Source organism: Alternaria conjuncta, assembly GCF_024043145.1.
Source record: "Alternaria conjuncta strain BMP 0040 chromosome Unknown scaffold_7, whole genome shotgun sequence".
NCBI classification, from domain to species: domain Eukaryota; kingdom Fungi; phylum Ascomycota; class Dothideomycetes; order Pleosporales; family Pleosporaceae; genus Alternaria; species Alternaria conjuncta.
The window spans coordinates 1,779,883-1,791,881 of record NW_026250096.1 but is presented as its reverse complement, the minus strand read 5'-3'; the positions used below and the strand labels follow the sequence as shown (position 1 = coordinate 1,791,881).

Sequence of the window (11,999 nt, the reverse complement as noted above, 5' to 3'; positions counted from 1 at the left end):
GGACGCCGAGGGCTTGACAGCCGTTTGGTGGTGGAAATTCCGCTATGAAACGTTCGCGTCGGCAACACCAAGCCCGAATCGGCCTTAGTTTGGCCCACACGATGCCTCACCGGGACTAGCGTGCGCGGCTTGGTGATGAAGGATTCATGAAACGCTCCCTGCTCATAGAAGCTTGTTTCATGGTGATACGCGAGGCCGAGATGGAGATTGGGTGATGCCGAGGCGGAGATTAGTTCGTTGTTTGCTTGGAGCTGCATATTAATGTCAAAATGCCCTCGAGTTGAAAATTAGTTCTGGATGGTATGAAGCTGCGACGCAAACTAAGAGAATACGTAGTGCGGGAGACAGGATGTTAACGAATGTGCCGCTCGTTCCAAAACAGTGTTGATTGCGACATGTAATCCACCAATAAGGCAAAAGAAAGGCCGTGCGTGATCCTCATGAAATCGTGTGCTGTCGTCCACCAGCTGTTTTTCCTCGCATGTGTTGTGAGTTCATGCTCGCTCGTGAGGACCGTCGTCATTACGTACGCCGTCTAGGCTGTTTCTCTGTACCTCTAGTGCAGCGTTGGCGTCGTCGCCGAAAGGGTCGTGTGCCTGCAGTTCAGCCGGTGGTTGGGGTAACTCATGCACTGGCTTCGAATCAAGCTCGTTCTGAGTCGCCTGGGCATCTAGTTCGTTGTACCATCTACGCTGACTCCTGTCGCAGTCTTGATCTCCCATTTCCGGTATGACAACATCGTTCGCAGCACGTTCCCGACGGCGTCGTAGACACCAGAAGATCATCAAGCTTCCAACGAAAGCAGCAGCAACTGCGACCCCTATGCCAATGCCTACTTGGGCACCGGTACCAAGTCCATTGGGTGATGATGGTGATGATGCGGGTGCGGTCGTTGGCGCCAATCCGTTGATGACTATCGGTGTGGATGTGACGGCTGGCGCGGGTACGCTGTACCTCGCAACCAAAGACTTGACGTACTCGCTCGGAAATGTGCCAACGTCATCTATCTGCCAGTTCACTATGACGGGATCAGCCACGGCTAGACCGGTTGCAAGCGTGGTGATGTCTGATATGACCGATGTCTCACGCACGCGTCCGCTTGGCTCATATGTGGTTGTATAATCGTATACTGGTATGACTTCTTGCCCATCAAACGCAGGCGCTGTTATGATTGCAGCATAAGCACGGAAGGGTGTCGAAAAGCTAGACAAGCAGACATCGGGGTATGCGGAGCCAAAGGTCATACCGCTGATCACTTGTCGTCAGCTAAAAGATCGAGATTGGGGTAGTGGTAGCATCATACCTTCTGCAACAGCTGGCTTGCCAGAAAGTCCGGGTTCCAGTCGGCACACTGCTTTCGTATGCGGTAACCTCCGCGATGGTCTGCCCACTGGGACAGATTCCTGGACTGTATGTGGGTGTCCCATAGAGCTGACATCCGTTGTACGATGCGTCGGAGACGATCAAACGTGTCGGATTTACAGACCAGACGGTTTCACCGGTGCTGCTTCCACCATCACAGCTTTGTGAAGGACGCAGCACCCATCTATCGACACATGACGAGGCTGGGGTGTGTATCGTCGTTAAGTCCGGTACATTCGGATGTTCCAGAGTTGTCAGTGTTCCAAAGGGAGTTACAAACACCTCACTGTGCGACCAAGACAGCTCTCTTTTGACGAGTTTGCCGACTCCTAATGTCGCTCCGAGTATGGTCGCAGTACAGAGCGCAGGTACAGTTGAAACGTAGGTAGTGTTACCTTGGATTATTGGCATGATTGCCTTTACCCATAAGCCTGGTAATAGTAGCAGTATGTAGTAGAGTTTGAGCGCGAGAAAGTCAAGGCAAAGATGGGACAGCCTCGACGCAAGAAAGGCTAGGAGACTATGGGAAAGCCTAACTTTTGAGCATCTCCACGAACAAGGCCGAAAGACGCCCCAATCTCAAGCTGACATGACGATCATCCAACCGGCCATTGCAGATGCGCGACTATATTTGGCTATCAATATCTGGGCGTGTATATCGCGATTGGCCATAAGCGCGCTGACTCGCAGCAACCTCATCAAGACGATATAACCGGTAAGATCGACTATGGCCTGTTGAGGTAACTGCATCTCTTTCTAGAAAGGATAGTGTAACGAGGAAGATGTTTTCTCCTCGCAAGGCTCATGGTTCATGCTCGAAAACGGCGACGTAGCAATTCATTGATATCATCCCTGACTCGTGGCCTCATCGGGTGCCATGCGGGCGCTGTGGTCGGCATTGCGTCTGGTATCATTTGGTGTATATCGCGATATGAAGGGAGGTCTATGGGATGTTTCCAAGGTTGTGTGAAGCCGAAGATGATGGCATGAGGCTGCCGATGGCAGAGCTAGGTGGCAGCCCACGTGGGACGCGACGTCATCGTACTTGGCGCAGATGATCCACGAATGAATCATGACAGCAACTCTGGAATGATTTCCTCGATGGAAATCACAAAACAACGAACATGTCCGCGATGGAGGTGATGATAGAGAGACGAGATCCATGAGCCTGAAGCGATCTCTAGGTACCTGGGTATCGCACGGGATCGGCGCTATTTTCGGCCAGCGGCATGCGGCTGATCCACAGGACCGGCCTAGGCACTCAGATCGAATTCCACTTTTCCAAGCGCACCCAGAATCCCATGACAGCGTTCCACATGGCTGAGACGAGGGCAACGTTTGTCACGACATCATCTTCAATAGCGGCTGCGCAAGAGGAGGATAGACGGCCACATGCAACGCCAAGAGTCGGCCTATCATGACGGCCTTGCCTGCACGCGAGAAGCGACCCCTCGGACCAACTCAGAATGGCACGTCATCCCTGCGTCGCATCGGCATGCTGGACTTGCTGGACCAAGATCCACGACCTACATTCGTTATCGATACATCGCCAGGTAGCCCGAAGTCCGGAAATGGATGCCATTTGGAGTATTGGAATTCGGCCATGGCCGCCACCGACCCTGGAGGGCTACTGCAACTACTAAGCCGAGATGGTGGTGCGTACTCTGCTAATGAAGAAGGCTATGCCCCATTTACAAAATTTCGAAGCTGGTCTTTGACACACGACACATCGGAGAAGCCGTTCCTTTATCATGGGTTCAACTGGATGAAGATCCATGTGGCTGGCCGCTGGAATGTCATAAGCGGTCTCTTGGCGACCACATGCACCGGCAGTGAGGGCTCTGGGATGACCACTCTCACTCGAAAAACTTCCAAATCGAAAGTACCAAACTTTGATTGGACGGATGAACTTCCTCCTCTGCGGTTGTCACGACATGCAGCCTGGGCGCGCAGCATTGACTGGGCCTCCACTCCTCTTGGCCCAATGTCTTCCTGGTCGTCACAGCTACGCAGTATTGCCAATCTTGTCATGCAAGATCCACGGCCAGCAGTCGTTTTCTACGGTCCGGATCTGATCATGATCTACAACGAAGCAGAGATAGAGCTGTTGGGTGGCTTCCACCCTTGCATGGGAGTCAGCGCTCGCGTCGCGCTTGCTTCAGTCTGGGACCAGTATTTTGAACCCATCATACAAACCAACCTCGCAGGAGAAACCGTGGAAAAGACGAACACCTCGATACACATGGTACGCAGCGGTTTCATGGAAGAGACGTACTTCTCCTTAAAGTTCATACCCATATTAGATGCTGAGGGTATCACAGTTGGGCATTATGAGCCCCTGGTAGAAACGGTATGTTGTAACTCTCGCACTTTCAGCGCATATTTTGGGCGCCTGCTCTTCCAGTGGCGCATCTGATGCTACGTACGGATGAGGATGGTACTCACGGAAGCATGGATTCTTGCACTAGTATGCCGTCGCAACTCTTGGGAGCCATATTTGAAGCTGCGAAGCCATTTGTGCAACCCGCTGACAGCCGTGTAGACTAGACAGGTCATTGCACAAAGACGCTCGCGCGTTCTCCTAGAACTAAGCGAAGAGATACCCAGGGCGCGCAATACGGATACTTACTGGGTTCTCGCCACTGAAGTTCTATCCCGCAACGATAAAGATATTCCGTTCGCATTATTGTATTCGGCTGAAGCAGACGGGCATGGGTCCGAATCGAGTAGGACGCGCTTTTCCGATACGAACCAACAGCACTGCAAGCTTCGTGGCTCATTCGGTCTTCCGAAAGGGTCGCCTGCAGGTCCCGATCATCTGGACTTTCAGCAAGACCATGGCTTTACTCCATACTTTCGCCAAGCTCTTACTGCCCGGAAGCCGATCATAATTCGGTTCGATCAAGATCCTGTGGCGGCAGCGTTGGTCAAGGACGTTGAGTGGCAGGGCTTCGGTGATCCCTGCCGAGCGGCAGCCATCTGCCCTCTAAACCCGACTTCTTCAAAAGACAATATCCTTGGCTTCATGGTCATTGGGCTTAATCCCCGTCGGCCATTTGACGAAGATTATCTCCAGTTCATACTGGTCGCCAGTCGCCTGCTTTCTACGTGCTTAACATCAATTCTACTCCATGAAGAGGACATTGGGCGTCGAGAACGGACTATCGCAAACGCGGAAGCAATGAAATCGCAACTGAAGGAACAGTTGACTCTGTCTCAAGCGGAGTCTGAGCGCAATTTCTCCAAGTTCAAACGCTTCGCAGAGCGTGCCGATATTGGCATCTTTCTCATAGGAATGGACGGGGTCTATTCGTATAGGAACGAAGCATGGTTTGAGATGCTTGGTCCAGTGGATCCTGCAACCGATCTCGCTGACGCGTGGAGTAAGCTTATCGACGATGACTTCGTCGAAATGGGACAAGCAAAGTTTGAGGAACTTGTCGAGACCAAACAGCACCAGTAAGTGATAGGTACGTCATGACGTACGACAAAGCTTACTATGACCAGATCATTCGAGTTGCGTCTCAAGAAGAGGTGGAATGCGCCTACCCAGCATATGGATGATACATTCCCCGAACAGGAGCCAATGTGGGTCATCACATCCATCTTCCCTGAGCTCGATGAAAATGGGGAAGTAGTAGAGATCATCGGTTGCTGTACCGACATCAGGTACGTCATTCTCTCATCTCGCTATGCTTAACTAAAGGCTTTGAACAGTCAGCAGAAATGGGGAGAGAAACTTCAGGCTACCCAGGCGACGAGGGCCCGAGAATCTAAGCGCAGTCTGGAAAACTTCATCGACACGACATCTCACGAGATGCGAAATCCTCTGTCCGCGATCGTTCAGTGTGCAGATAGTATTATCTCGGCTCACAAGAACTTCAGCAAGTCGACGGATTATCAGAAGGTCTATCAGACTATATTGGAGCATACCGTTGACGCTGCCGAAACCATTGTCCAGTGCTCGAAGCACATGAAGACTATTGTGGACGACGTGCTTACCATGTCTAAGCTGGACTCCGGTTTGTTTGTAATGACCCCAGTCGATGTCAAATTCGACTCAATCGCGAGAGACGCAGTGAAAATGTTCGATGGTGAAGCCAAGTCAGCTGGCGTGGATTTGCGATTCCAGCTCGAAGAGTCATGCAAAAAGATCGCGGTTGATCTCGTTTCGCTAGACCCTACAAGGGTCTTACAGATACTTATCGTAAGTACGTGAGACATATTGAGGTGCTTTGGCTGACAAGTAAGAACCTTATCACCAATGCGATCAAATTCACTCGATTAGAAGAGATACGCGAGATCAGGGTCAGTCTGGGCGTCTCCCTGAAGCAGCCGACCCACAGTTTCAGCGTGCCATTCTCCCGTAGCTCCGAAACATCAGAAGCAGCGACTCTACAAGCAGATTGGGAGAAGGGCGAGATAGTAAGTCGCTGTTGAAGACGATGTCTCAGTTTTTCCACTAACGCAAAAAGGTCTACATCATCTTCTCCGTGCAGGACACGGGTCGTGGCTTGAGCGACGAAGAACATCAGCTCCTTTTCGCACGCTTTTCGCAAGCGTCTCCGCGCACACATATCGACTATGGTGATTATGAACCTCGAAGGCAATTGAACGAGTTGCTGACGTATTTTAGGTGGCTCCGGTCTGGGTCTCTTCATCTCACGAAAGCTTACTGAGATGCACGGCGGCGCTATCGGCTTCGCATCTAAAGCCGGCGTCGGAAGCACATTTTCCTTCTACGTGAAGAGTCGTAGAAGCACTATTCGCCCCAACTTTAACCGGTCGGAAAGCGACGCGGCCGTTAGCTTGAGCATACGTGCGCAAAAAACGCTGCTTTCAAGTCGATCGCGCAACGAATCGGACGAACCACCCCAAGCCTCCGCCCCTGCGAACGACATACCCAACAAAGACCTACACGTCCTCATCGTCGAAGACAACCTCGTAAACCAGCGCGTCCTGGCCAAGCAGCTACGGAACACGGGTATGCAGGTCGCAGTCGCGAATCATGGTGGAGAAGCTCTTGACTATCTGCGCACAACAAAGTACTGCATCTCCGATGGCTCTGGAAAGCCACTCGCACTCATCCTAATGGACTGGGAGATGCCTGTCATGGATGGTTTGACATGCGTTAGGAATATCAGAGAGCTTCAGAAAGAAGGCGTTGTTAGAGCGCACGTGCCGGTCATCGCGGTGACAGCTAATGTGAGGAGCGAGCAGGTAGAGGTGGCGTTGAAGGCGGGAATGGACGATGTGATAAGCAAACCGTTCAGGATACCGGAGCTATGTGCCTGTATACAGAAGACGTTAAGGAATACGGCTAGGTCGTAGTCGAAGCGATTTGAAATAGAAATTACTACTCCCAAAGGTCGTTTGAAGCTAACGAGCGATCAGGCCAGCATGTCGCCAAAGGTCGCACCGCCATCGCGTATTCGACGCAACTTCGAATTGATGGCATGCTTTTCATCTAGTTTTGCAAGGTGTGAAAGAATCGGTGAGGCGATACTCAATGTTTCCAACGGAAAGGCTATCCGACGGGAACGGCAAACATCATGTCTTGCTAGCGCCCGCGACACTTGCAACTCGCCCTCCGCATCACCACTCCGCAAATGTACTTCGAGTCTGTGCATTCACATGCTCAGCACAACAACAAAAGTCTCGCCATCAATCGCGAATCCACGTGCGCCATCGCGAACATCCCAGCTCACGCAACCAAGCTTCGTTGGGCCGCACGCCCTACCAGGACAGGGCGCGGCTGAACCAACGACCAATCCCTCTCTTTCTTCCAGGCACGACGAAACATGCAATTTTGCGCAAATAGCAACTATGACACACGAAATGGCCTTTAGAGGTATCTCGTGTGTCAAAGTCAAGAACGTGATGGTTGTCGCAGTGGGACCCTGCGGTATAAAAAGTCTGTTGAGGCTGAGCCGACGCCAGCCGACAACGCCTCTCACCACGTTCTCCTGAGAGCCTCGCGGGAGCTAAGCGGTTAACGGAGATCATGCCATGTGCATTAGCTATTTTCAGGCTGATTTCGAACGGAACAGGTTTAGTCAGGGCAGATGCGAAGGGTATTATGATGACGTCTTACGGTGTGTGTCCTGTGGCTTCTAGACACTCGGTGGTAACCAGCGCGAGGCGATGCTACCTTGCTAGACCCACATGTGCGACCTTTGCGAAAAATCAGTCACGGTGCACGTGGAGTGTGTGTGTCCAAGATCTCACGATCGTTTGGCTGGTGGTGGGAAAGGGTGGAAAATTTCTTCGTGGTGCCATGGGGTATATAAGGGGTGGGGAGGTGGGTTGGGTGGAGGAGTAGCAGCATCAAGCCATCAAGTCTACTACTACACTTCAAATTTCAACTTCACGACCACCAAAACACCCATAAATTTTCGGTGTCTTCAAACCAAACAGCCAACCACCAAAATGAACAACTTCGACTGCCACCCGCGCGTTCTCTCGCTCTCCTCCGCCTCAACTCCATCTTCTTCCATCCCCACAACTCCCTTCTCGCAATCTCGCCGCCAATCTCACGAGTCAGCACACGACGCGCATCACTTCGTCAACCAAGAAGAGAAGACGCAGCACAAGCTCAACCTCAGCATCAAGAAGATGTGGGAGGGTGTCAAGAGGCACGCTGTTGAGCACCACAAGAGCGTCAACGCTGCATACATGGCTAGCTACGGATGTGGTACTGCGACTGCAGTGAACACTACTGGCGGGAAGGCTTTGTAGATGGGGAGGAGTATAAGGAAGAAGGGACCAGGTATGGACGAAGGCTGAGCAAGAGGAAGAGGAGGATACAAACGATGATACGACGACGACTAAAAGTGGATTTCGAGCGACAAAAGTGGATTTCTGGTGCATTATACCCCGACGAACGATTTGTGGCGCCGAGGAAGAGCTGGCAGTGGCTTGAATACTGTTGTAATATCTAATAACATATGTGAGGGCTTTGTTCAGTGTTGCGTTGCTCTTGCCAATGCCTGTGTGATAGCTGAAGCGATTGAAGCCAAGTGTAAACTCTGCTGATCATGTACAAACGCCTACGCACTGCCATGATATCACGAAGGAGATGGTATATGAGATCGACTCAGTACTCTTCGTCCGACTCTTCTTCGACGTCCGTTTCTTCCTCTTCCACTTCAATACTCTCCCCTTCAGTTTTGTCTCCGTCCTCGTTCATGATAACGCCCAGTTCTCTTCGCCCCGCCGCGTACAGTGCCTCATCCTCCTCTTTCAACTCCTTCGCAGTTCTGCGCATTGTCGGAATGAGAACGTCGATGACGAAGTCCTGGAGCTGTCCACCGAAAGAGTCGTATTGAGAGATGAGGTCGGGTACAAGCTCTTCTAGTCGTGCGCGCAGATGTGCGTCCTCCTTGGTTATGCGTCGTAGTTCCTTTGGAGAATACCGAGGGTATGGTTGCTCGGTCTGATTAGGATCTTCGTCACGGCAAGTGCGGACGGTGTCGCAGCATGTATGTCTTATCTCCAAGTATGAGAAGACAAACAGGCGGATGTATCCAGAAACGAGTCGTGAATGACCGAGGGAATCTGCCACCTTATCAACCCATAAGGTGACTTCGAGTAGCATCTGCGAATTGTCATGTCTTTGTAAACGGCGACAGTTCCGAGCTAGAATCGCGTTATCGAACGATTCGCAGGAAGTGTAAAAGTTTCCATGTCCATAATACTTATACCACCGCCCAAACAGCTCATTCCAAAAACATGACAGAAAGTCGCACCCGGCACCGCTACATCCACACTCGCAACCATCAATTACTTCGTTTTTCACTAAAAACTCAAATCCTTCATAAGCCCAACACGTCTCTATAGCAGGGGATTCGTTGGACCTGGCTATCGTCCGTCTACACTGCAATTGTGCAGCAGACTGCCAAGCCAAACAATGTAGAACAGTGGTGTCCGTCCCCGGCCAAGTTTCTTTGAGGTCGGCTCCTTTCGAAAGGAACCATCTGACTATCAGATCACGCTGAGTCAAACATCCTGACCCCGGTTCAAGGATGCTCTGCCTTGCAAGATACATCAGAGGCGAGCAGGCTCTCCCCCTGCTGCACTCGAACTTTTCTTGACTGATGTCACAAAAGCCAACCTTTTCCAGACTTTCGAGCATCTCAAGGTTCGGTGCCATCCATCTGCGTCGTGAATTGTAGACACTTCCTTGTCGTGGCCAATAATGTTCGGATATCGCGACCCCTTCGCTCACTAAAGCAGTGAGCATGCATTCGACATGTGCATCTGGTAAGCTTTTTCGAGCGCCTTCGCAACAATATTCGACTCCATGCTTCTCCATCAGTAGTCTGATCTCACGTCTTTCGTTGGCAAGATGGGTGTGAAGAAGGCAAACTGTGTCCATGCTAAACGTTAGGTCCGCGTAATATAGTAGGTCTTCAACATGACCAATGGCGATGAGCTGTGGGCCATTGAATCTAGTCCTTTGCGATAACCAGAACTGCATCATGTCCGGTCGATTCGTGGAAGCTGAGAGCATGATCAGAGAATACGAGAAGCGCCACCTGTTTTCGCTTTCATCATCCAGGTATGTCAGCAAGTGGGCATCGACCATAGCTCTGCAGCCATGTGTCCAGCCAGTCATGGTAGCCATTGTCAAAGCGTAGACAACCATATCAAAGTCGAGGGCCTGTAAGTTTCTGGGCTGATCTAAGATGCTCCGAAGTTGATGGTCGGATTTTGAGACTATCGCCTCAAGTAATTCGCTGTTGTCCAACAGTGGGCTGGCAAATTTTTCGAAGGGGATCATAGGCGATGCCAGTGCTCCCTCCGAATATCTCATCGTTATTGTATTGAACGCATGCCGAGTGATCTTCAAGTCTCGTTCGAAGAGTGACTTCAAGAGGGCCGCGTGGAAGTTCTTGGTCTGCGCAGGGGTACGACAACGTATGAGAATGTCTATGCAAGTACTGTCCACGCTTAGCAATGTCGTACGTCGACATGATACGACAGCAGAATGCAGTGATGATTAGGCTCACTTAGAACGAAGGTCCATAGTGACTTACAATCCACGCCAGTCTATTTCGCTAGCTTCGCTTTTCGTGAGTGGAAGAAGGGTGTCGATCAGGTAGCCAATGTTTTCAAAACTGTCGATCCGGCGAACGGTTGGAATGTAAGCGACAAAACAGCCACATAATACCTACGATGTGGTGAGATTTACTTGCTAATCAGTTGGGGATATGATACGTGCATGTAGAATCGTCCTTCCATCTGCTAGTCGATCATGGGGTGATGCTTGTCCAAGCTGAAACATGGTGAAGAGTTTATCAACCTCGCCAGCCAATGTCTCCTGCGACATTTTGATGCTAGATCGAACAAGAGCTGGGATAAATTCGAAAGCAGGAGACCACTTAACGATGCGATGACACTGCAGACTCTGCGTGAATCCAGCGCTGTTGAGCCTGGTAAATGAAAGCGAAATCCTCTTCTTCAGTACCAGGCTGCAGAGGGTAGCCTTGAACTGTAGATCGGTTGTTTTGTCCGGCAGTGAGTAACGAAGACACTGAGAGTCATGAACAAAGCTTTGGGTGTATGTGAGAGTTAGAATCTTTGATATATATCCAAGTGCAGAGGTGTGTGGTCGGCATGTACATGGAATTGCGTCGGATCGTCGTTGTAACTTTCGCGTTTTTCGCTGAACGCTCCTAAGGCTCATCACATCGCCGTCCAGTGTCGTGCTTTTCGCTGATACAGCTTCCAAAAGCTGTTTTTGGAAGTTCCGAAAATCGGCGTGAAGACTTTGAAGATTGTGCGACGTGGCCGAGAATCCCGATTCGAGCATGTGTGATTGTCCAGCGAGCTGAACACTTGTCGCATCAAATACATCGCGTTGCAGCTGTAGATTCGAGAAGTGATGTATGCTTTGGTCCACGGATAGCTGGGTGTAGTGCAACCGAGCATTCTCAGAAGCCAGCCGCTGTTGGTCGATGACAAGGGCGAGTAGCGCAGTCTGTAAACTTTGCTGTATCGTGTTGAGAACATCTTTCCAGTATTTGATGTCAGCTTCTATGAACGGAAAGACTAGCCGCTTCGTCAATCTCTTCAAGCTCGACTTGATCCCGCCGTCCGCTGCTTGGTCGTCTGGTTTGAGCTTCTTCCGGATGGTCGCGATGGCTTCTGCACACGACACGATGCCGGTGCGTGTTGCTGACACCGACTGGGATGGATCCACTTTTCCGATAACGGATTCAAGTTGTTCGAGAAGGTTTGCGAGTTCCTCCGTTTCCGCGGCGATTTGTTCAGCCTTGTTCTTCGCTTCTTTGACGCCGCTGAGGTACCATTCCAGGCCTTTGCAGACTTGTATGGCGAGGGAAACGACACCGACGGCGCTGCCGGTGATGGAAAATGGGTCTGCCATCGCAGACCTTGGTGCGCAGAACGTGGATCGAAGGAGAGAGAAAGCAAAGCACACGAGAAGAGCGGGGCATGAGGAGAGGCTGAGGCCGAGGCGCAGCGCGTGCATGCCAGGCTGGCAGTGGGCAACCACTCACAACGATCTCACACTCATCGGTGGAGGACACATATGCAGCCACCCTATCATATGGTATGTCCCGCGGCGATGTACTGCATGGACTGATCCGCCTATCAAAACAAAATGTGTGTAT

General features: G+C 51.2%; 5 protein-coding genes across 5 annotated transcripts; 2 read left to right on the top strand and 3 right to left on the bottom strand.

The window, feature by feature from the left end:
- Nucleotides 1-494: 494 nt before the first annotated feature.
- On the bottom strand, nucleotides 495-1,244 carry J4E85_005713 (uncharacterized protein; the record flags this gene model as incomplete). Its single annotated transcript, XM_051469956.1, has 1 exon — nucleotides 495-1,244. The coding sequence occupies one exon, from the start codon at nucleotides 1,242-1,244 to the stop codon at nucleotides 495-497; it is 750 nt and encodes a 249-aa protein (XP_051326787.1).
- Nucleotides 1,245-2,779: 1,535 nt separating this feature from the next.
- On the top strand, nucleotides 2,780-6,693 carry J4E85_005712 (uncharacterized protein; the record flags this gene model as incomplete). Its single annotated transcript, XM_051469955.1, has 7 exons — nucleotides 2,780-3,712; nucleotides 3,905-4,821; nucleotides 4,870-5,031; nucleotides 5,080-5,569; nucleotides 5,614-5,787; nucleotides 5,838-5,949; nucleotides 5,999-6,693. 7 exons carry the CDS (start codon nucleotides 2,780-2,782, stop codon nucleotides 6,691-6,693), a joined length of 3,483 nt encoding a protein of 1,160 aa, XP_051326786.1.
- A 1,098-nt stretch (nucleotides 6,694-7,791) lies between these two features.
- Nucleotides 7,792-8,100, top strand: J4E85_005711 (uncharacterized protein; the record flags this gene model as incomplete). The annotated part of the gene is made up of 1 exon (XM_051469954.1): nucleotides 7,792-8,100. One exon carries the CDS (start codon nucleotides 7,792-7,794, stop codon nucleotides 8,098-8,100), a length of 309 nt encoding a protein of 102 aa, XP_051326785.1.
- A 358-nt stretch (nucleotides 8,101-8,458) lies between these two features.
- Nucleotides 8,459-8,959, bottom strand: J4E85_005710 (uncharacterized protein; the record flags this gene model as incomplete). Its single annotated transcript, XM_051469953.1, has 1 exon — nucleotides 8,459-8,959. The coding sequence occupies one exon, from the start codon at nucleotides 8,957-8,959 to the stop codon at nucleotides 8,459-8,461; it is 501 nt and encodes a 166-aa protein (XP_051326784.1).
- A 1,786-nt stretch (nucleotides 8,960-10,745) lies between these two features.
- J4E85_005709 (uncharacterized protein) lies at nucleotides 10,746-11,752 on the bottom strand (the record flags this gene model as incomplete). The annotated part of the gene is made up of 2 exons (XM_051469952.1): nucleotides 10,746-10,855; nucleotides 10,987-11,752. 2 exons carry the CDS (start codon nucleotides 11,750-11,752, stop codon nucleotides 10,746-10,748), a joined length of 876 nt encoding a protein of 291 aa, XP_051326783.1.
- Between the last annotated feature and the right edge of the window lie 247 nt (nucleotides 11,753-11,999).